Below are 24,674 nucleotides of genomic sequence, written 5' to 3' on the forward strand. Positions count from 1 at the left end.
CAGGTGTCCCTACAAATGCGGTATACCGTGAGCTAGTATGTTTACGCATATAAAAAAGAAACCCTGTTAGTTATCTTTGGTGCTGCTTCTGCAGTCGGCTGCTGCTCATAAACTGTTCTGCGCCACTAGCAAGCCCGCAACAAAGAAAGTGTCGAATCACGGGCGCCCCACTTCAGACTCGCACAAATTCGGCAGCCAATGAGCAGGCGAGAGCCTATCCTGGAGTTCACTGAACCCGGAAATCTACCGGTCTCTAAATATATACCACGTAAAGGTAATATGGCCATGCTGAGGAAGTTTTGGTCCTATGAATCTGGTTTTTCCTTCTAGAAGCTTGAAATTTTTTGTGAAGCTGAAACCTTAGGAGCTGAATTGAGTATTTTCACCTCATTGATATGCAATGGTAACGTGGCCAATTGGGTCCCAATATACGAATATATTTTAATTATGTGGGACCACTGTTTACATAAAAATACCAAGGTTTTCATTAAAAATTTGTAAAACATGTTAGTGCGGGAGGGGGGGGGGGGGGGGGGGTTAGAAACTGTACTTTAAAACATTGTGGACGGTTGATTTGGTTAGGATAGCTACATTAAAGATACTGTGAAATCATGTAAACGGTTTCCTAGCCCTGGATAGCTACATATTAAAAAGTTATTTGCTAAGCAACCATAAAATGATTTTACAGTATTTTTAATGTAGCTATACTTACCTAATATAACCAACCATCCACAATGTTTTAAAGTATTTATAATGTAGCTAACCTATCCTATTCGACCGCAAAATGTAATGCCTAGAGACCCGGAAATTTCGCGGATTCATTTAGTCGCAAGCTAGAATGCAAACCTCCACACTGTCGCACTGTGTTCATGATTGGACCGCAGTTATCTGGACACGCCCCTCTATGACCGTGAGCCAACGATGTCCAGCTGGGAGAGAAGTAAGCGAATCAGGTAGTGCCAAATAACAAGGATAAAAATATTCTCGCTAAGAAATCAACCAATGGGAAAGTAAACATGGGTCGAGCACACCTATAACTTTGAATTATATCATGAGGCCAGAAGAATCCGCGAAATTTCCGGGTCTCTAAATGCCACACCGGTTTATACAATGAGATAGAACGAAAAAAAACGAGCATGAACTTCGGGGAACTTCGGGTGTGGCTCTCTCGTCTGTGAAAAGAAGGCTTCCCGGGAACCCAGCCTCGGCGAACATAACCTCTGATTGCCGGGTTCGGGCGGGAGTCAGAAGGAGACCGCGCTGACAGGTTGAAGAGGGGACGGTTGGGGGGGGGGGGAGGGGGGGGGGGTGCGATGCACGCCTAACGGTTGAAGATGAGCTGGCCCACTCTCTCTCCCGTCCTGTCTCATAACAATGAATCGCCAGATTGCGGTAGTTCCGCGTTGTCAGACGGATGTGTAGAGACGGGGCCGCTGTTGCCCGCTGGTTAATTATCACTAGAGACCGGAAAAATTCGCGGATTCATTTCGTGATAGGCTGAAATTCAAACATGTGTACAATTCTGCTGGTTCTGCTATTGGCTCGCAGTTTAACTGGAGCTCTCTGGGCCAATGAGGGCCAGTTGACCAAAGAAGCGTCCAATCACAAGCTACCCAGTGGAGACGCCTCACAATTTAGTACCCAATGAACACGCGTGTTTACTTGAGAAATGCAGAGGATAATGGAGGCTATCCTAGAGGTCATTAAATCCGCGAATTTTTCCGGTCCCTAATTATCACTAGAGACCGGAAAAATTTCGCTAATTCATTTCGCGATAGGCTAAAATACAAATATTTATACCTCAGTGCTGCCTCTGCTATTGGCTCACAAGTCACCTGGATGACGCTGGGCCAATGAGAAACGCCCGAGCAAAGCTTTATCGAATCACAGGCTGCTACGCTGGGACGTCTCACAAGACAGCAGCCAATGAGTGGGTGACATTTGACCGAGTGTACGTAGAACTATGGAGTTCATCCTGCAGGTCATTGAACCCGCGAATTTTTCCGGTCACTAGTAATAATACTAGTCAGAGAGCTATTTGGTTAACCCAATTTGATCGAGTATCGTGAAGAGATAAAACCCGGAAATGTTCATAAGTAGTGGACGATGCCGTTGGCCGGTTTTGTTTTGTCCTCGAAGTACTGGCTTTCCTCGCACTAATGCGTCTCGTAACCTCTATACTCGCCCCTATCTCCCCCCCCCCCCTCTGCCATCCCCTCCCCCCGCTGAAGAAGAGCCTACTTCCGCAGCGCAGTTGGGTGGAGCGCCGAGCCAGGCCGATATGTCGGGACTTCAAATGGCTGCGAGTAACGTTGTCAGAGCCACAGCGAATTTCGGGATCAAAATAACTTACCGAACCCTATTTTTTTTTATCAGGAAGTACAAACAAATATGTAATGGTTGCATGAAAATTTGTATACATTTTGTTTGTATTCTCGATCATAATTATTGCAATTTGTCTACATTGGTATTAGGTTAAAATTATAGTTATAGGTTGCATTTTTTGTTTACCAAACGCTTTTGACTTATGTTGTTTCTGAAATAAAGATATTTCTCCTAACCACTTCAACTAAATATTAATTTACAATGAAATAAAAACACGCAAAACATTTAAATAAATAACCTTAATGTTATGTGTGGGGGCATAAATACATGAATTTTTACATAATTGTAATAGTTCAATTACATATTATGAAAAGAAAAATGGTTACATTATTACAGAATTCATTCAGTGTAGATTATTTCTTTCTTCTGCTGGCCAGTTTTACTAATCTTAATAAAAAATTATAAACTTCTTCCTCTAAAACACACCAATTACATATTAGAGACAATAGTTTGATGTCACACTGTGTTAGTTAGTAATCACATTCATTTCTTATTCATTGCTTCCGGTTTATTATCAAGCGGAAGTATAACTTTACTGTCAGAATCAATTTTCAGTTTTAAAAACTTACTGAAAGCGACATCATACCAATTGCAAACAACATCAAAGTAACACTGGGTGGCTCTAAAATAACACCAAAACTTTAAATCATTACTCATGGGTAGAGACCCGGAAAATTCGCGGGTTCATTTCGTGTTATGCTAAAATTCAAATAATTATACCTAAGTTTTGCTTCTGTCATTGGTTCTCTGTTAATCTGGAGGACTGAGGGCCAATTAGAGACCCTCACTCATAGAAGTGTCGAATCACAGGCCACCCAGACGAGACGACTCACAAGTCAGCAGCCAATGAACAGTTGGCATTTGCCCGAGTGTGTAGAGGATATTGGAGACTATCCTGAAGGTCATTGAACCCGCGAATTTTACGGGTCTCTACTCATGGGTTGCCATCTTCGACAGTTGCCACGGCAGATATAGGCAATTTTGAGTTAACTGTTTAGTGCAGAAAAAAAACATAACTCTTTGACTTATGTAGTATCATCAAGAGATGTTTTCATGACCATATAGAGTTCAGAGTAATGGTCTGACTAATGTCTCTTTTGTTTCAATCTGTGCGCCTTCAAGTACAGAAGTTGAATTCACGGTAAACTCAAAACAGCCAAAATGGTGATGTATTTTGATTCTGAAATAACCGATTTAATTGTAATGTCGGGTTGCCTGAGTTTAGTTTCCAACCGTAACGGATAAGCACAATGGCATAGGACGCGGGGTCGTAAGTAGGTTCTATAAAATAAATATAACGTCGAGACGTAAAGAAGTTCCCCAAAGTTCATGCTCGCTTTTTTTCCCGTTCTATCTCATTGTATAAACCGGCGTGGCATTAAATTTTGCGGTCGATTAGGATAGGTTAGCTACATTATAAATACTTTAAAACATTGTGGATGGTTGGTTATATTAGGTAAGTATAGCTACATTAAAAATACTGTAAAATCATTTTATGGTCGCTTAGCAAATAACTTTTTAATATGTAGCTATCCAGGGCTAGGAAACCGTTTACATGTTTTCACAGTATCTTTAATTTAGCTATCCTAACCAAATCAACCGTCCACAATGTTTTAAAGTATTTATAATGTAACTAACCTAACCTAATTGACCATTAGGTATCATGAGTTACAATGAACAAAAAAAAAAAAACCGAAGATGCACGATCGGGCGTTTGGCTCTCTCGTCTGTGAAAAGAAGACTTTCCATACACTGTTGCAGCACACACCACAGTGCCGACCGTTGGGTTGTTGAGTTTAAAAAATAGAACAACAAAACGCTCCACCGCCCAGCCATCGGAGAGTTCGAAAAGTTCATGGAAGTGCAGGCGACAAAACCTTCTTATTTCTGAGAATATTAATATTTAACATTAAAATATTACTAATGGATTGTTTTCGGAATTATTGTGGTGAACTCCTTAGGTACTACAAGAACGCGCTACAGCACAATATATAACAATTTTCAACTTATTAGGTAACCTTAATTTGTTTACATTAAAGCAAGCATTAAAAAAAATAAATAGTGCGTGTAAATCAGTACACAGTGAAACTTCTTTGGCAATTCATACCTCGACTCGTAAGTATATCGTAAGGAGTAAAACGGCAGAGAGAAGAAGAAGAAGAAGAAGAGAGAGAGAGTAGACAATATTAAAAATAATTATGGTATTAATAAGATTTAGGCCTAATGAAAGTACTTAAAGAGTCAAAATTAAAACATATAGTCAAAACTATAAGAACACTTTTGAAGTTATACTTCTTTAGGCGCGTAATGAAAAAAATGATGAGAGTGAAATTTTAAGATGCGCGCGCATCACTGTAACACAAAATTAACAGGTTGAAGCTGCCCGCTAAACCGCTTATTAAGTCTCGAAAAAAAAGCTACCAAACAAATTGGAAATAGAACCTCTATTAGTCGCGCATGTTGGCACGCTCGTCGCCTCTGAGCACTGTTTTCATATTTATAATATTTATCCACGTTTCTAGTTTATACATTTACAACACGTGTTTTAGTTTCATACAAGTGCGAATTATATATCTGCTAATAAATTATACTCAGTAGTGATTTTAATTAAATATTTTGATTAATATTATTTACTATTCGTAAATAGTAGTAAAAAAATTGTTCCTTTATACTTTTTCAAGTGCTCCAATATAATTGAGGTTAACTATCCGTCTGTATTATTTATTGATATAAATAAAAACATATTATTATTTAATATATTAATACAAAGTATTATTAAATTATTAATGTTAAATATTTATTATTGGTTATTTAATATTTACAAAATAAAGAAAAAAATTAATAAAACATTTAATAAAAAATTTGTGATAAAAATTAAAATCGAACATTAAATTAAAATATTAATTTTTAATATTTATTATTAAATTGAATAAATAATAAATATTTATATAAAAAATTAACAAATTTAATGAAAACGTTTTAGTAAAAAATTAAAAGTGAATATTAAAATAAGAAAATAATAAATATTTAAAAAATGAATCATTAAATTAAATTTTTTAATTTATTATTAAATGTATTTATTTTCTTATAAAATATTAAATAATCAATAATAAATATATAAAATTAAGAATCTTATAATATTTAGTACAAATTATGTCATATATTTATTATTCTCTAAATTTTATTTATTTAATTTTTCTAATTTAAACTGAAATTTATTGACTGTGTTGACTATCTTTTTCCAGCCTTTTTATTATTTTATTGTAATTAATTATTTGCATGCAATTAAAAACAATTTTTTAATGATGCCAAAGAAGTATAACTTCACACGCGCGTACATAAGTACACGCACCCATTTTTTTAAAATTTTATTTCCTCGATATTTACACTAATGTTGATATTTATGGTATCTAAAATATTAAATATACGTTTTTGACACTACACATTCCAAATTTCGTGCAAAAACAGCATCTATTTAAGTTATAGTTATTTTTGTTGCCACTAAGGATCAACATTCATATTAAGATTAAATTTTTCACGCAAAAAGTTAATTAATGGTAGATAATCATCACAGGCAAAATTAACATTTAAATCAGTACCCAAAATAAGTGGTACCTATTTTATCAGATTCTGTGCCAAGAAGAGCATCACCGTTGTGAATGTATGCGAGTAACTGGTGGTGTAAAATAATGATTAATTAACAATAAATTTTACTCAATGTATAAATACTAGCACCATAAAGTAAAACCGTGCGTGTTACTGTTTCTTCAAACAATTGTGCCATCTGGAACACGCCAAATCTCTAAACGAAATATGAAAATCACCACAGGTGGCGCCATCTATGCGGGAAATGCAGGGACTATCTCAACAGTGCTCTCTACGCTGCTGGTTGAACAAGAAGGAACGCGAGCGCGCTGGTAGCAAATATAAAATTCAAGTCGCAGCTGACTGTACAGGATACCTACATCTATTTTCTGAAACACTCGCATGCGCATACTCTCTGTCTTATTCTTTTGTTAATATAGGAATCTCGGTTATATTTTTTTTGGGGGGGGGGGGGGGGTGGCTGGGAACGAATCATTGCACAAAGAGTATGAAAACGAGCCAAGCAACGTATATAGCACAGTGCTGCTCTCTTTATATCTTTTTGGCCAATTATCTGTTCTCTATCCTTTACGCGATAGAAACGTTTCATTAATGTTCGGCCCTGAAATTTTACTCTCATCGCGCCCAAAGAAGCTTCACTTCAAAAATTCTAAATTGTTTCATGTGCTCTGTTATAAACAACTTTTTTTTTAAAAAAATGGTTGTCTGTAAAGTTGGTTTACGGACGATAGTTTAACGTGACAACGTCATAGCAAAACATTGATGAAATGATTGCATACTTTTATGAATAAAATTGAATAATTTTTATTGAATTATCACTATTTTGTATGGATACAAAGAAGGAGTGAAATTAAATCTACAATTTAATTGATAAATTTACTTTTATTTGCACTCATTAATTCAAATATGTTTATTACTTTAACGAAGAGATTATTTTAACTATAACTTTTATACATGTTTGCTATTTCACTTCTTCCAATCTGTGTCATTCTGTTAAGGATAGGACGATGATAGGGAAAAGTAGGAAACGAATGGGAGTGTTTCAAGTTTAATGTGCCACGAAAAAGTCAAATCGATGGTTGTTCCAATCGAGTGGAAGAGAGATAGATGCGGCGCAAGCGTACAATGAGCGTAACGGGACACAGCGTAACGGGACAATGTGCGTCACGGGACACTTTTTCGGAGGTAATGCTGTAGAAATGTGCGGGCGTGGAAATGTGACGTCTGCTCCCGCACGCGCGGGGTAGGGTGTGAGTGGAAGGGGGTAAGGAGAGTGGGTGATGACGGGGGGAGGGGGAAGGGGAAGAGGAGGGGGAAGGGGACATGGACTTGGGCGGTTGCTCGCCCGGGCGGGTACCGTAGCGCGACGCCAGCGTGGTCGAGGTCAGTTGCGCTCCGGTAGCCGCGCCGCGCGCAAGGCTCGCCCCAGCGCCATGGCCGCCCTCGTGCTCGGACCCTGCTGACCACGGCCAGCGCGCGCGGTGAGCTTCCACTCCACTGTCCGTCTTTGTCTTTCTCGTCGGGGAAGCGGTCGTTTAGAATTAAGTCTAGGTTTATATGTAGGGGCAGGCATTTTTCGTGAAAAGATTTGAACACTTATTAGTAGAGACCGGAAAAATTCGCGAATTCATTTTGCAATAGGCTAAAATACAAATAGTTATACCTCAGTGCTGCCTCTGCTATTGGCTCACAACTCACCTGGATGACTCTGGGCCAATTGAGAAACACCCGACCAAAGCTTTCTGCTGCGTTGGGAAGTCTCACAAGACAGCAGCCAATGAGTGGGTGACATTTGACAGAGTGTACGTAGAACTATGGAGTTCATCCTGCAGGTCATTTAACCCGCGAATTTTTCCGGTCCCTACTTATTAGTAGGGACTGGAAAAATTCGCGGTTTCAATGACTTCTAGGATAGACTCCACGATCCCATACATACTCGGGCAAATACCACACGCTCATTGGCTACTGGCTTGTAAGACTTGTCAACTGGGATGCTCCCCATTCGATACTCCTTGGTTTAAGGTTTTTCATTGGCTGAAATTCCTTTATGTAAAATCTGAGCCAGTATCAGTATCAATAGGGAAGTATATGTGTTTGGATTCTAGCACAACACGAAATGAATCCGCGAATTTTTCCGGTCTCTACTTATTAGTAGAGACCTGCAAAATTCGCGGTTTCGATGGCCTTCAGGATGGACTGCACATACCCCTGTACACTCGGGAAAATAACGCAAGTTCATTGGCTGCCGACTTGTAAGTCGTCTCAGCTGGTTTGTCTGTGATTCGATCCTTCTTTGGTTGAGGGTTTATAACTGGTTGAGATTCGTCCAGATGAACAGTGAGCCAATATCAAAATTATCTAAGAGGTATATGTGTTTGAATTCTAGCCTATCACCGAATGAATCCGCGAATTTTGCAGGTCTCTACTTATTAGACTGCAACTAGGTATACCCGCACCTGTGGTTTCTTCCTTGTGATTGGCGGCCGTCTGCGAGAGAAGTCATTGACTTATTTGACCGAGCCACTCAGGACGCCTTTACTTCCGCACTGAATCACTGTGATTGGTGTTGTTACAATCGATATGCACCTGGGAGAAACTCACCCATTCACGAAACACAGACGGTGCTACAGTGTTTTAACTTTCATATGGTCTCGAAATCTTTTCGCGAAATCTGCATGCTCCTATTTATATGCTTCACAAGGACGCAAGAAAGGCCCATTCTGCAATAGCACGGAACAGAGTTTCTACAACATAACGCAGACGGACCCGTACGGATAAGCTCGGCAATGCTGAGCCATTCCGTTTATGTCGCTCCGTGCGACCAATAAGAACCGAGTACTTGACTGCGATGTATCCATGTTTGTTTTTGTTCTAAATATGTTAAAAATTGTTTCAAGTACAAGCATGTCAAGCGTTCTATTATTACTTAGTCGTTTATTTTTAATATATATATGTAAATTCTGCCCGTGATATTATATAAAAAATAATATATTTAATTAAATTAATATTTCGTAACCTTTAAATAGAATCTCATTGGCTGCCGTGTGTTACATTTCCGCGCATTGTGGAAGCAGCAGACGCGATAGTGAAATGTTCCGTGAGATCCGTCTCCGTTTACGTGATCCGTCTCTCTGTCTGTACCATTCTAGAACAAGCCTTAGTAGTTTATAAGGCAAGCAAATCGCAAGGCATCACCAACTCTACAACTTTCAACTGTTAGACTGTACAACATTTTTTTTCTTTGTTGGCATTATTTTCATAATTTTTTAGAACATGTGGGATTAAAAATTATATTTTAAAAGCATCATTCGTTTTCATTGAGCGATAATTTAATAAGTGAAAGCATTATGTATGTGAAAAAAAAGATAATTGTAACCTTATATACACATAACGTCTGAATCTTTAAAATATTTTAGAACACTTACTTCAAATATAAAAGGCAAGTCAAAATGCAAAACGTTGAAAGTTGGTCAATAGTTGTGCTGTGGTTTTGCGTCTTGCACAATTTGTAAAAAGGCATCTGAAAAATGACTTTAAATAATTTTTTACGCCTTGTATTTCTTGCGCAGGTAGTTAATAAAACGTGACCCAAAACTACAACGTGAAGTTCAGGGAAATCAGGAAACGAACCGGTACTGACTTCAGTTAGGAACCATCCCTGCATATGCACGGAGTGATTAACATAAAATATAGAATAACGTAAATCAGTATGGAGGGACGGGTGATAGAACGCGAGTCCAACGTTTAAACCGTTACGCCAGCTCGCCTCGTGGGTAAACTTCCGACTGGACTTTGGATGGTGCGTTGGAATGATATGGAACTATGGTTTGTGATACATTTCTGTAATGTTACGAGCGAGGTTGGTGTTGGTGCAACGGTAAAAATCGTTGGATTCGAATTCAGGCCCATCCATACCCACTGATTTAGTTTCTCCAAAGGTTAACCAAAAACATCTCAGACAAATGCATAGGTGGTTCCTTACAACAGGCAATGGCCGGTCCCTTCCCCAGATCTCTGGACAATGACCTCAACGTTGAGACACAACCCTGAACTACTACCGACCGGTCATGTTGCAGAAAAATTACAACGTTCAGTAAGTTGTTCCACTTATGTAGTTACTCCAAGACACACAAAAAAGGGCTTTGTTGTTGAATACGCCACATCTGTTCCTAGTGCACAATGGGACTCGGTCAGCCCCTTATTTTTTTTAAACCTCCGAGGGACTATAGAAAAGAAATACAAATTTACTTAACGTAATAATTTTATCACCAAAAGTAAAGCAGGATTTTACTTATTTTTCTACGTGATCGCCAAACCGGTTGAGGCATTAGTAATATCGTGACACAAGCTTCTCGATGCCTTCTTCGAAGAAGCTAGCCGCCAGTGAATAGAGGTACAGGGCCAGCGCCTGTGCCTTCCTCTCCCTCACGACGCCGCTGTGAGGCGGGTGGACTAATCACGCGGCGCGCTGGCTCCCGCGTCTAGAAGTATCGCCTCTCTTCTCAGTTGAACTGGTCTCTAACGTTCGGGAGAGGTTGCCGTCACGCACGTGATCCAAACCTGTGCATGTGTACTCTACTGTTTGTCACGTGCCTCTGTCACGAACTTCCGAGTCTGTACTAACCGCTAATTCGTACCACTTTATGCCGCCGGACAATAAAACACGCATTATTAGTAGGGACCGGAAAAATCCGCAGGTTCAATGACCTGTAGGATGAACTCCATAGTTCTACGTACACTCGGTCAAATGCTGTCTTGTGAGACGTTCCAGCGAAGCAGCCTGTGATTCGATAAAGCTTTGGTTGGGTGTTTATCATTAGCCCAGAGTCATCCAGGTGAGTTGTGAGCCAATAGCAGAGGCAGCACTAAGTTATAACGATTTGTATTTTAGCCTATCGCGAAATGAACTCACTAATTTTTCCGGTCTCTTAATTATTAGTGGCTGTCGTAACCGTAACGCTCGTGTTCCGCCAGTACCCGCCGTAACGTGGCAGCACCACGTACGAGTGAGTGACTGTCGTGTGATATAAACCCACACACCGTGTTACCGTCTATCCTGTTCTCGTTTAGTTGCCGTCTGCAGCCGCGTGGCCAAGAACAAGCAAGTATGAGCAAGCATGCTTACCTGCGGCGGCAAAGTCCTGCCCCCCCCTCCCCCCCTTTCCGAGACCGCGCGGCCGACTCGACTGCCGGGGCCTCGGAAAAGATGGCGGCTCCCAGAACACTTGAATGCCAAACTAGTGCTAACCATTTTGAATTATGCCCAGGAATGTTGGAAAGTTTACGTTAAGTGCAGAGGCAATAAATCATGGCGAAGATTTCGAACATTCATGTTTTATCGATAAATTATCATTTTTTACAGCTTGCGAATGAAACATTTTACACCACAAGAAATTCAAAATATTTATGACTAAATATTAAAAAAAAAAAATAGTATCAGTGGTGCTTAATTGAAATTTACATGCATTGTTCATTAAAGGTATTTATATTTTTTACTAGGTAAATTTTTATAAAATGAGTTTCTTCCGAAAGGGTGCAATAGTTGAATGTAGTGTCTGCCCATTCATACATATCTGTGCAAGAGGGTGAGTTAAAACCACTGCCCTCTGCACATGCTGTTCCAGCATTCCCGGTCATCTGTGAGGTTGGCATCGAACTTGTGACAGTTGCCACATGAGCAGTACAGGAACTGCGATTACAATCAGATGTGTCCTCACAAGAAACTGTACTGATGTCGTAACTAATTGAAGCACCACAACAAACAATTTCAAAATGCATTGCATTACCTACCAGGCAGTTAGTCTGAGGATGGTTAAAATGACGTATCAAAGTAAAAAAATCAAAGACTTTTGCAATAACAAGGTTACTTCTCAACAGCGAGGTCACACAAATAAGGCATATTGGGGAAGGAATGGGTCTTGATGTAAGTAACCATCCCAGCATTACCATTAAGTGATTAAGGAAATTCTGTGTAACTGAAATCAGAATAGCCGAACTGGGATATGAACTTATTTCCAGCATTTTCTTTAAAAGTAAAATTAATATTTTAAAAAAATTTCACCTAAGAAGGTATTGTTGTTGTAAAGAGATCGTTGAGCAGACTTATTTCTTATATGATTTATAGAGACAGTTTTTTGTTATGGCTCGAAGAGAGAAATTACATAAGTTAATATTACAAAACTTGTGTACAATATAACACATATTTTATGTTAAAAAAATTAGATAATATAAACAAACACTTCTATCTAAAATAGTTCGCAAGTTAAAAGCAAACATTTATGTAGGCTAAAGTGGAAACACTCAAGACACCAAAGTCAATATTTCCCAGTTTTTTTTTAAATTTCACAAACTTTTGAGTAGCTGTATATGAGCATTACAAATATTTTCAGCCAACATTACACAAATTATTTGCAGATCTCTAGGTTAATGAATATTTCTGAAAAACTTGCATGGTTGTAGAATAATGATATTACAGCCAGTCATAAGATAACTATGAATAGTAATATAATGTGTCTATTTGTTGCAGTGTGCAGTATCACAACTCTAAAATGTTGTCAAGAATGCAGAATGTGATGTATTTTGTATTCATCATCATATTTTTCATGGTAAGAATAACATTTATCTACAATTAAATAACATTTTAGGCCACACATTTAGAAGAATCGGTTAGGTACCTCTGAACCCATCGTAGGGGCTAAGAGTTTTAATTTAACTACCAAGAAAGGCTCGTTTTACAGAACATGGGATTGGACGCCAGCTAGCTCTTTTTTTATTGTATGGTAGGAATAACTGGGAGAGGTCTAAGATATGGTGTGGACACCCATTGTGTAGACTTTCTGCCATCTTGATCTTGCAGTCCATTTCCCAGGTGCATTATCTCTGAAGTTGGGAAAACACGACTACCCCAGATAAAAGCTCATGGCAATGTTGACCAAAGTTCTATCTTCTGAAAAATTTTGGTTTGACCTCACCGGAAATCGAATCCGGATTGCTTTGGGGGGAGGCGAGTGATCTGACCACTCAACCACAGTCACCCTATGCCCGATAGCCAGGAGCATACAGAGAATTTCATTTCATGATGGGGGCAGAGGGAATAGAACCACTTTGACCCCGGTGTTTTGCTTTCACTTTCTTCCCTTTTGTTGGTGGGAATGATAGATTTTTTTAGATTTTTCTAGATTATTTGAAGACAAGATTTTATGGTTTTATTTTTAGTCCAATTTTGTTTTTAAAACAAAAGATTTTGGTGTTATTGTTCTTATTTGTATAAAATCAGTTTTTAATACTTATTCCACCAAATAGTGGTAAAATATATAAACTGCATTTTTAAGATAAAAATAAACTAGCGAGCATTTTTTGTTTCAACGTGATTCAATAAGAGATATACAATAAAACCAATTTAATTAATTTTTCTGATCCATGCACTTTGGTATGATTTTTTGACCTGAAATGACATTCCTTGAGTTGCAAACATTAAAAAATTACTTGTGTTATTATAATGCTACTTAATACCTACCATGATATAACGAGCATTTCAGTGCTACATGGTGTATAACTTGCATTTCGGTGTTATGACTTGCTTTTTGGTGTTATTTTGGTTTTATCGCAATGCAACATATAATCTTGTCCCTAACTATACCCTATCTCTGCATGTGCCCCTGCTGTAAGCTTATGTGGCTGGTAGAGACAGGTCAATTCCACCAGTTATTTTCACAATAGCCTAAAATGCCAACACTCTTACCTCACTGCTGCTTCTGCGATTTTCCATTGTTATATTTTTCTCTTCTGAAAGAGACTGAGCCAATGAGAAATGCACAACCTAAGAGCATCCAATGGGCAGCCTAGTTGAGACGAATCATGACTCAGCAGCCAAACAGGCAACTTATGTCCGAGTGTACAGTTTGTTCGAACTTACCAAAAATTTTTCAGGTGATTCCATATCAAAAAATCGCACAGGAAAAATAATTTATAAAAATACTAACTTATTTGGACCATAACTAGTGTAACCAATCTTTTTTTTCCTGTAATGAAAGCCCACTTGAAATATGTAGTGAATAAAAACAACCTAACTTACCTAATTGTATTGCACACAGAAAAACTTTCAATGTATTTAATGAATTCATTCAAACTTTATATGCATGTACTTTTGTTTATTAGGAATAATTAAAGCCACTTAATTTTTATTTTAAACACATAACAACGTTCCAGTTTTAATATTTAAAATCAACTACAATGTAAATAGAAGTGAAGTTCAAATGCCTCAAGAAGTGTTCCATACAGCAAACATTGTTCTCATTGGTCATTTATGCAATACTCAGACTTATGTTTATTTAAACTGAGAATAACTTTAAGGGAAATAAAAGCCAATCCATAGCTCAAATTTATTCAGATATCTACATGTCTAGACTGTTATTGATCAAGAAACTATCAGTAGCTATAAAAAATAGGGAAAAACACACATACACATGAGTACAAAGATAAGATTTGTAAAAAAATAATCAAAAGTTACATGTAATAGTAAATTAAAGAATTTTATTTGAACATACACATGTTCAATTAGGAAATATTTTAAAGCAATTCTAGACCCTACAAAAAAGCAACCTACCTTGCAATCAAATCAAATTATTTTCCCAATAAAGCTTACCAAAAAAATATATTAAAATTTTGAGTATTTTATTTATATTTTGAGGAAATATTTTATAAAATATGAGCATACAGTTTAGCATATTTACTACACAAGTTTTGTTTTTGTTGTTTTCAGAATGGAATCCATTGTTGGAAGAAGAAAGCAAAACGTTTGCAGTCACGAGAAACAAATCCCTTCAACTTCATCCGCCTCGTTGTAATGAGGCTCATCTATGGTTTGGCCAGTGTTATGGGGTTTAGTGAGGGCATGTCAAACTTTATGAATGGAATATTTGTGCCTCCTGGAGTGGAGGAGGACTATGGAGAGTATGACGACTTTGATTTCTAACAACTATTGTGACCAAGATGACGCTAAGATATAAACATCAAGATGATAAAACAAATGTCACCCATGTATGTGTATATATATTTCCTTCAATTAAGCACAGGAAATTGAACAAGTTTGTGTGTAACCTACTGGAAGTTTTAAATTATTTACTGTAAGTTACACAATATATATAGAGGCCTAAGTCATAAGACAAATAATAATTTATTTTTTATTCTTCTATTGTTCATATTATATTTAGGAATAAAGTATTACTATAAAAGATTTTTTACTTTTTAAAATTGCAAAGGATTCTTGCAGTGTTATGTACATCTTATCTATTTATTTATTTTATAGTATTGAATTTATGCAATAAATGTTTTAAATGCATTTGAAATGTTTAACACTGTTTATTTACTGATTGTAATGACCTCAGGCAACTTCATCAACAAAAGCATGTTAATCTTAACACTAGCTTTATAATGTATGTTTGAGATCAAAATAAGGTAGTTTATGTGTGGTATAAAAAGATTACCTATCTTAGAATTTATGGAGGATGTCAACCAGCAAATTATTTCTTCCACTGTGATGATGCAATAGCAATGCAAAAATGCTAAATAAAAAGATATTATAAAACAAATCAGTTATATTTAAACTAACCAGAAGCCTTGTTGAAGATTCCATATACTAAAGTCCAATACAAAATCATCACTCACAAGAAAGCCGGATAACCAAGAATATAATATTAAATTTAACTTCACTACTACTAGGTAGGTACTTTATGTGTTTGTTTTTTATAGAAATATGAACACTGACTTGAAAGCCAGGCGCTATATATATATATATATATATATATATATATATATATATATATATATATATATATATATATATATATATATATATATATATAAAATAGAAAATGAGAACCCACCCTTTGTTTTACAAATACTGAAATACAGTATTTTTTAAAAGACCTTGTACTGACCTCATTGTTCATTTACAATATGTACATAAAACTATTGCAGATTGATCATTCTGTCGGGCATCAATTCACACAGATGACAATAAAATAGTGTGACGAACAGGAAAAACAGGTTCGTAAAGGATAGCCCAATTAATTAAATTCAATTTTATTTTTTAACTACCATTTACATTATCAATTAAATTAAAACACTTAAAACATCTTTCCACAAATTAATCAATATTTGGTCCAGTCCTCAGTTCACGCTCCCCAGTGGAGCTCGGCTCGCCTCGCCTCTCACCTCTTACCTCGGTCCAACACACTGTCTCGCGCTACTCAGTCGTCCGTCGCACACGCTCAGACCCGATATACCCTGTAATGTTGCAGAACCCTGCCCTCCTAATTAAATAATTTTTCTTTTAAACTATTTTCATGAATGTAAATATTTCTTAAAAAATCTTTCTAATTATATGTTACCGTTTTCATGTATTTTAGGGTTGATGTTTGCACTTGCTTTGTGTTTTAAGAAGGTATTTTGTATTTTAACAGACATTTTCTATCAGTACTATTTTTTATGTAATTATTCACAAATGAGCCGTTGTACTAGATTTTTACCTGTTTAGGCCTACTTTTTCAGGTTTTTTCTCAATAAGTTTAATTTTGTAATTAATTCGTATTATAATTATTGTTCTTAAATTTTATTAACGTGTTGTAATATAATTATAAATCACGGGACTGTGTCTGGGCTTGTGTGATGGTTAGAAAGAGAGGCATGAGAGGCCTGTAAGTGGGAGTGAGAAAGGAACAGTGCTTCCCCGCCAACCGAGATAAAGACGGTAATTCCCCCCCTGTATGGGAACTGAGTGATAACTGCTGTCTCACGGTGTGGGAGAGAGAACGAGAATGGGAGTCCCCGATTTCGAGGTGAAATTGAAAAGAGACAGATCAGGGGAAGCCCAGAGTTCTGTGTGTAAAAGATTTTTTCATGTGTTGTAACTTGTTCTGTGATTGGCTGATATCTGTAGCGTGAATGAAGAGTGCGTGTGATTGGTCGGTGAGGTCATGTGACGTCTACTCCCTGCGTGGAGGAGATGAGTTCATGAGATCACCAGTCGTCTGTCGAACGCTGGACGAGTAGGTCGCGTTCGATGGCTTCTCGCTAAATTATCATGTAATTTACGAAGAGATCATTTCACGTTGGTGGTCGGAGCCAGGCCTGTATTTAAATCAACCTAATTGTTTTTTTTTTGTTTTGGATATAACTTAATTAGAAATTGCGGCCACCTTCGTAGGCATGTTGGCTCGGGGCGGAATTCGTTTTCGCTGGGTGCGGTTCTCTTCGAGGTCGTCCCATTTTCTTGTACTTGCAGTAAAACATTACTGAAGGACTCAATCTACGCGATTATTTTCCGGTAATTTCTCGTCATGCGAGCTACCAGCAGTTTTTCGACGGGCAGATATATGTGTGGCACGAGTGAATGAACTATTGTAAGTGCTTGGAATCGTCTGTGCAACATTCTATTAAAATAAAATAAAAACATCAAAATTTGCAATCGGCGTTAAACTGTTTATTTTGTATATAACGAAACGTTATAACCCGTCGCTCTTCCTCCGCGTTCGCTCACACCTCGCCCTCTTCACTGCACTCTCACTTCATTGCACTATCCCGGGGGCTGGCGTCGCGGCTTTTATGCTCATCGGGCATCCTTCTTGAACGGCCTCGCACGCGTCGTCTGGGTCGCACCGATGCCCGAAGCACCCAGAACAGTGGCGTCCCAGTTACGTCATGTCACGCGGCGGCCTCTGGAAGCCCGCGGAAATCCCCTGCGGCTGAGGATCAATAACAATCGCTGAGGAAGGAGGGTGCGCAGGTAGCAAGGCTGGGCAGGTAATCTGCCGAGGTGTGCGTGACGTCAGTGGGCGGCACTCTGGGCCAGACGACCGCTGAGTCTCGTGACCGCGTCCTCCAGTACGTTCGTAACAATAGTTTGGATAATGTGAAAAATGTTTGGATGATGTGTTAAATGTACTCAAAATCTGTTAGGTGTATTTTTAATTCGTGCCAAAAATAACATTTCAAATACTAAGGCTACATTCCCAGCATGCCTTGATTATAATCACATAGGAAGACCAATCATTGCCATGCCATATGAGTTTCAACAGCAGAGAGGAGGAAACAAAGTTTATTATGACATAAGAAGAAACATGCAATATTGACAAACTGCATAGAATTGGACAAATGTGAGAGCTTCTGTGAATAGGTAGCAGCTTAATTGCTGTTAATGTCTAGATATTTGTATATTTGTTATATTTTTTCAATAACTTTACAGAGTTTAAAAGTTATGTAGGAAGACCTAAATAACACAAATAATTATATTGTATAAAATTTTCATGTTAAATATATAAAAATCACATGTGAAGTATATAAATACATGTGGATTTACCTATTATATAGAAACCTAGCTCAGAACCATTGTGTGTATTGTTATTGAAACAAAAATTTGTTGTAAATATCCATAACAGGAAGGTTAATTAGTATGCTTTTACTTAATTACATACAAATAATTTTCACTTTTTCTATCACTTAAATGAAGCGATACAAGCACTAATTTCCACGACCCTTGCTAAAACTAACTATGATAGCTTTGTCAAACAAAATGATGTCATCCATCTGCATAAAAATTGAGGATATTTTTAAAACATGATAGTCTGTGCTCTTAAATCAGCAAAAATTGGCACTATCTGTAATCTACCAGTGATAAAGCTGTGTGGGTTAAATTTTTTTGGGAATATTTAAGTATTTGTTCACAAAGAAACATATCAAAGTTTTTTTTTTAAACAGGAATACTAATGGGTATTTTTTTTTCCTTTACATAAAACAGGTTGTTTTAAATATCATTGTACTGTAAATTTTTTCATTGGTATTCACATGAAACTATGTTGACGTTGGATAATATTGGAATATTGCTAATATTGCATGGCTGATGTCTTGAACAATTCAGATTAATGAGTATTTACGGTAGTTGGAAAACTAAAGTGAACACATAAATAAAACTTTTTTTTTATACAAGAAACCAAGAATTCAGCTATGATTAAATAGATTTCCTGAGGGTTCTCTGAACATGGGGGTATTTAGCATGTCCAAAGACTAAAAGTTGACACGGGCCGGCATGCCAGTATTTCCTCGCTTCTTTGATCAAGGTACTGGACTGTCTCACCATCTTTTTTTGTCTACGGGACTTGAATTGGTAACATTTCAATCAAATGGTGCCACAGTTAGTACCAGTAAAATTGTGCTGTATGTTCCTATGGAACAATAAATTTTCATTACAGGAATTTTTGAAAAAAAAAAAAAAGTTGAAAATACCTATTGTTCTATTGTACAGCTCAATTAGCAGATGGGTGTATAGCTATTTTTAAATTTTCTTGATTAAAATATAGTATAATAGTGCTACAAGAACTGAACACCGGGCCCATTGAAAATTTCACACTGAAAATTGATTTTAAAAGAATAGATTTAGGAGGTTCCTGTAAAAAAATTAGTAACATTTGACTTTTTGAGTGCATTGTTATTCATTCAAATCATAATTGAAAATATATTTCATCTGAAGCAAGGTAAGCTAGCACCGAAAGTAAACAACTGCACATGAATGTGTTGCCCACTGCTGTAACCCAATTGCTCTGGTTACACTGAAGTAAAAAAAAAATCCTTTGTGGATAAAATATTTATTAACAAGCAAAAATTAATTTTTATTACAATAAAAAAAAGCTGATAGCTAAGTTATTATCTGTTGCACATTACTTTTTTTTTCAATGATATAAAAAACTTGGAGGTGTTCACAGAATTTCATTTTGGGGGAAGAGGGATAGACCTCTTTGCCTGCTGTTTGCTTTTAAATTTTTTTCTTTATTTGGGTGGAATAAATATATATATTTTTTTTTTGGGGATTTTGAGAGAATACATTCCCTCCTCCCCCTGGAAACTATCCTGAGACCATGTATTAAGTAAATAACCAATATGAAATAGAACAAAGATAACCGGTTGGATATAACACAGATCACAATAAAAGTTCATGTTTTACAGGAATAATTGCCTAGTGATTTTCCTGGTGAAAATTATTTTGTAGTCAATTTATATAAATTCAATTTAAAATTTTCAAAACTGCTTATTCTCACAAATAAATTTTTATTATGAACAAACGGCAGCTGTCAGTAAACAAATTTTATTTTAGTTCTAAGAGTCGGAAACACAGTCACAATTGTTTTTTACTCTAGCTTCAAATTTTTTTGCCAAGCCTTAATTAAGGAAAGTTAGCTGTAAAACTAAAATACATCCATATATTATTTCATGGCCCTTGTACAGTTTGTCACTACTGTTGTGTATGTACACACATGAAAGCTACTATGTAATACATTAGAAAAAGAAATCAAAACACCATTTCCCTATAACGTCTAAAATTTATTTCCTTGTTCTATTAATAAGTAAACATGGTTAAAAAAATATAAAAATATATATATTTAAATTACAATTTAAATGTATACAGTCATTTATTTTTGCCTTATTTCTGCAGCAATAACATTCAACATTATTATCAAGGAAGGCCTTTATATAAAACTATAAAAAAAATATTATATTATTGCGTATTATGTACATAAATCTCCACGAGAATGGTCATAACAGTTCCCTGCCTTAAATGTTGATTCATCGCACTGGGAAACTCTGATAAGACATGTTGTCGTGACCAGACGGCAGGACTGTACCATCATGCACCCACTCGTACATGTGTGGGTTTTCCGTCAGAGGGGGAGCAGTCAGGACCACCGTGGGACCGCTCCCGGCGCCCGACAGGTATCCAATACTGGACAGTGGCCCCGGTGGAGCTTCGTGCAGCAAGCTTCGCCTCGACTGGCGCTTGTACCTACAACACAGGCAGAGCACAGGTGGGAGTGTTTAAGTACCTGTTAAGATGTGAACAACACTTGAAATTATTACTGTGCTCTCACAATATTTTTGGCGTAGTTTGGCATTTTTACAATTGTTTGTTTTTATGTGAAAACCATATGGCCACAAATGTAACACAATTTTTTTTTTTAAAAAATGAAATAGGAAAATCTGGCACATAGCATCCCCAAAAGAAACTCACCTGCTGTAAAGGCAGCACACGGACAGTCCCGAAATGAAGGCGGAGAGCCCAATGAAGCATGCAACCGCCAACACCCACAGCTGTATCCACGACGCTTCTGCTTTAGCTATGAGTGGAATGCACCGCTAAAACAAAAACAAAATTTGCAACTATGTTTGTCAGTGATGTTTTTGGGGCAGGGAAAAAAATTACCTTGTAATAAATCTATGTTAAACAGTTCTCGCTTAAAACCAAAAGATTTACGTAAAACATAAATGATGCAAATATTCAGTGCCTAGGAGCCACAGTGGTTGAATGGTGTCTGATCACTTGCCTCCAACCAAGGTGATTCGGATTTGACTCCCAGTGGAATCACACTCGGATTTTTTGCAAGTGGTAAATGTAAGGCGTATGATGCAGTAAGCTGGTAGGTTTTCTCGGGGGACTTCCGTTTCCCCACCGGTGTATTCCTTCGAAGCTCCAAACCCACCTTATCCCCTCCACCCCCTTTGACAGAAGGACAGGTCTGTCCTGACTGGGTGGCCCGCTCCTACAAGTGCCAGCCTCATTCCATACGTGATACCCTGCACTTGGCGAGTTACTGCAAGTACAATTTCATCGGTGTCTCTCGAGTCAGATGAAGACCATTAATATAAGCTCACTGTGGGTCACTGTGTTGTGGTGCAAAGTGTGGACCACACCTTAGTCTAGCCACTATCTATATAATAAAGGAGAGTGTTTCTCTGTCCCTCTTTTGCATAGCGTAGAGACGGAGAGGCCCAGAGCCGTGTAGTTTGGTACATAAAATTTTTTAGGAGGCGCCCGTTTGCACCTCAGAATTTTTTAAAATTCAATTCAGTTTTTTATTTGATTTTTTTTTAAATGCTTTGCCCATTTTTATTGATTTTTGCCCCTCGATATTCCATATGATTCTTTAAGTAGAGAAACAATTGTCAGACTCTTTGCTGGTTTGTCATCGCCATGTTTGTTTCTGTCATGTATGTATCCAGCAAAAGTTGGCAAGGCTGCACAATGGCAGGCGGTGGCACGCGAGGCAGCATTCATGATGTACGAAACAGAGTTCAAATAAAGTGCAAATAGAGTGGAAATATTAAATTGGCGACGAGGATGGGATACAGTGCACAAAGTGATTTAAAAGTGTGATGTGATCTACTATGTAACGAAGATGGGGTTAATTGGTCAGACTGGTGAGTATCACCCAGACAACGAAGATCTTGGGTCGTAAATTGAAATACTCAGATTTTCAATGTCAACAAAATGCATGAGACAGAAAAAGTCCCATTGTTTATTACATTAATAGGAGCCAAATTGTATGGAATTTAAAAAAAAAAGTACTGGTTCCTGAAGGTCCTACATCTAAAACTTTTCAGGAATTAGTGGACGTGTTATCTCTCCAAAATTTTTGCCTGCACAAATGATGATTGTAAAATGTTAGGTATAAATTCAACCAATGTGACCAAGAAGCATGTGAATATATTATTTCAAAGTACATCCTAGAACTAAAGCAGCTGTCTAGGTCCTGTGACTTTGGAAAATTCCTGGATGATGCGTTGAAGAGCAAGGTTGGGGTGTAGTTTGTCTAGTGACATAATTAAAACCAAACTTTTCATTGAACCTAACCTCACTTTTGATTGTGATTGGAAAACCAACTATGTAGATAAACATACACTCTTAATATAAAAAAGTATTTGATTAGCACTGTTTTGATTAGAACTCTGTTTTCCTGCAAGCAATTAGAGCATTACTTCACGGGGCAGCTGTATTGCTATGACTCTTACCTGGACTCCTTGGACACCATATTTAGCATACACATTATCAAGTTCTGTGTTATCAGGATCTTGCAATAAGTATTGCAATTCATTCAGATCGTAGCTCTCTTTGCCCACCAACTGGAAACACGAACTGAAACAAAATTTTAATAAATTAACTTACAACTTAAACAACATTTATACGGTTGTGCAGAGTATCACCAGGTTTTCACTACAGTATGTTAAGTATTTTAGAAATGTACGCTTGATAGTGTGTAAAAAAAATAATTCATACAGTGCATAAATAACAGTATTTAATAAGTGATATTGAACATCCCAAAATGAGAAGATATATGCAGATAAAATTAATTACTGCTGTCTATCTAACAGTGGGAAGTTTTACCAAAGTTGGAATAATACTAATTATCTCTATCTGGTCAGTTGGTTTATTAAACTAAATCCTATATTTATAAATAAAAGCATGAGAAAGAAGGTGAGATCGACAAACATGCCACACTAATATTGTTGCTAAAATAGTTACACGACTCAGCCAAAAAAGTCATTTATGTATAGCTATAAAATAAAAGCCAAATTTATTTACTTCATGTTAAAGTTAACAGATAGTAACTGAAATAGCAATTTATAATTTGCAAAATAATGAGGTTATTATTTTATAAGGTTTACATAAATGGTTACTCTATGCAAGGATATGGAGGAGTTTATTTAACAATCAGTTTCATAACAATTACAACTCTTCCACATCAGCTATAAAATGAATAAAATTCCTATCACAATTAGCTCATAAAATAAGGAAATAGTCACAACATCACTTGTTTAGCCTTCCAGAAAAAAAAAACATACACATAGCATAGTAAAGGGTTCCAGTGGCCCGCAAAACTTAAATCTATGCAAGTAACCAAACCTTATAAATGTTACTAGTATGATATAAGTTACTAAAGTGAAATGTCTAGATATTTAAATTATACCTATTGTGTCCTTCCTGACATGCTGTTAGTGCTTCGCCCGCTGCTCAACATCTTCCTTGTGTCCTTCAAATCCCAAACCTGATATCAACACACTCAACCGAACGACTTCACAACAGCAACTGGCCGACCCTCGCAGGGCCACCAACCTCTCCACTACACACGTCCTATACCATTTGCCGACCCTCGCAGGGCCACCAACCTCTCCACTACACACGTCCTATACCATCTTGCCGACCCTCGCAGGGCCACCAACCTCTCCACTACACACGTCCTATACCATCTTGCCGACCCTCGCAGGGCCACCAACCTCTCCACTACACACGTCCTAAACCATCTTGCCGACCCCCGCAGGGCCACCAACCTCTCCACTACACACGTCTTATACCATCTTGCCGACCCTCGCAGGGCCACCAACCTCTCCACTACACACGTCCTATACCATCTTGCCGACCCTCGCAGGGCCACCAACCTCTCCACTACACACGTCCTATACCATCTTGCCGACCCTCGCAGGGCCACCAACCTCTCCACTACACACGTCCTATACCATCTTGCCGACCCTCGCAGGGCCACCAACCTCTCCACTACACACGTCCTATACCATCTTGCCGACCCCCGCAGGGCCACCAACCTCTCCACTACACACGTCCTATACCATCTTGCCGACCCTCGCAGGGCCACCAACCTCTCCACTACACACGTCTTATACCATCTTGCCGACCCTCGCAGGGCCACCAACCTCTCCACTACACACGTCCTATACCATCTTGCCGACCCTCGCAGGGCCACCAACCTCTCCACTACACACGTCCTATACCATCTTGCCGACCCTCGCAGGGCCACCAACCTCTCCACTACACACGTGTTACACTACAATACTAATTAAAAGAT

General features: G+C 37.7%; 1 protein-coding gene across 2 annotated transcripts in view; it reads right to left on the reverse strand.

Annotated features, from left to right (window-relative positions):
• Nucleotides 1-18,767: 18,767 nt before the first annotated feature.
• Nucleotides 18,768-24,674, reverse strand: part of LOC134529784 (cadherin-23) — an 82,979-nt gene continuing 77,072 nt past the window's right edge. For both annotated transcript variants that reach the window (XM_063364228.1, XM_063364229.1), the window contains 3 exons: nucleotides 22,828-22,951; nucleotides 21,050-21,174; nucleotides 18,768-20,824 (listed from right to left, as the gene is read on the reverse strand). In XM_063364228.1, the coding sequence (XP_063220298.1) occupies nucleotides 20,608-20,824; nucleotides 21,050-21,174; nucleotides 22,828-22,951 (466 nt within the window). In that variant the 3' untranslated portion in view covers nucleotides 18,768-20,607. The remainder of the gene's footprint in view (nucleotides 20,825-21,049; nucleotides 21,175-22,827; nucleotides 22,952-24,674) is intronic.

This window comes from Bacillus rossius, chromosome 2, assembly GCF_032445375.1.
Source record: "Bacillus rossius redtenbacheri isolate Brsri chromosome 2, Brsri_v3, whole genome shotgun sequence".
Lineage (NCBI taxonomy): Eukaryota > Metazoa > Arthropoda > Insecta > Phasmatodea > Bacillidae > Bacillus > Bacillus rossius.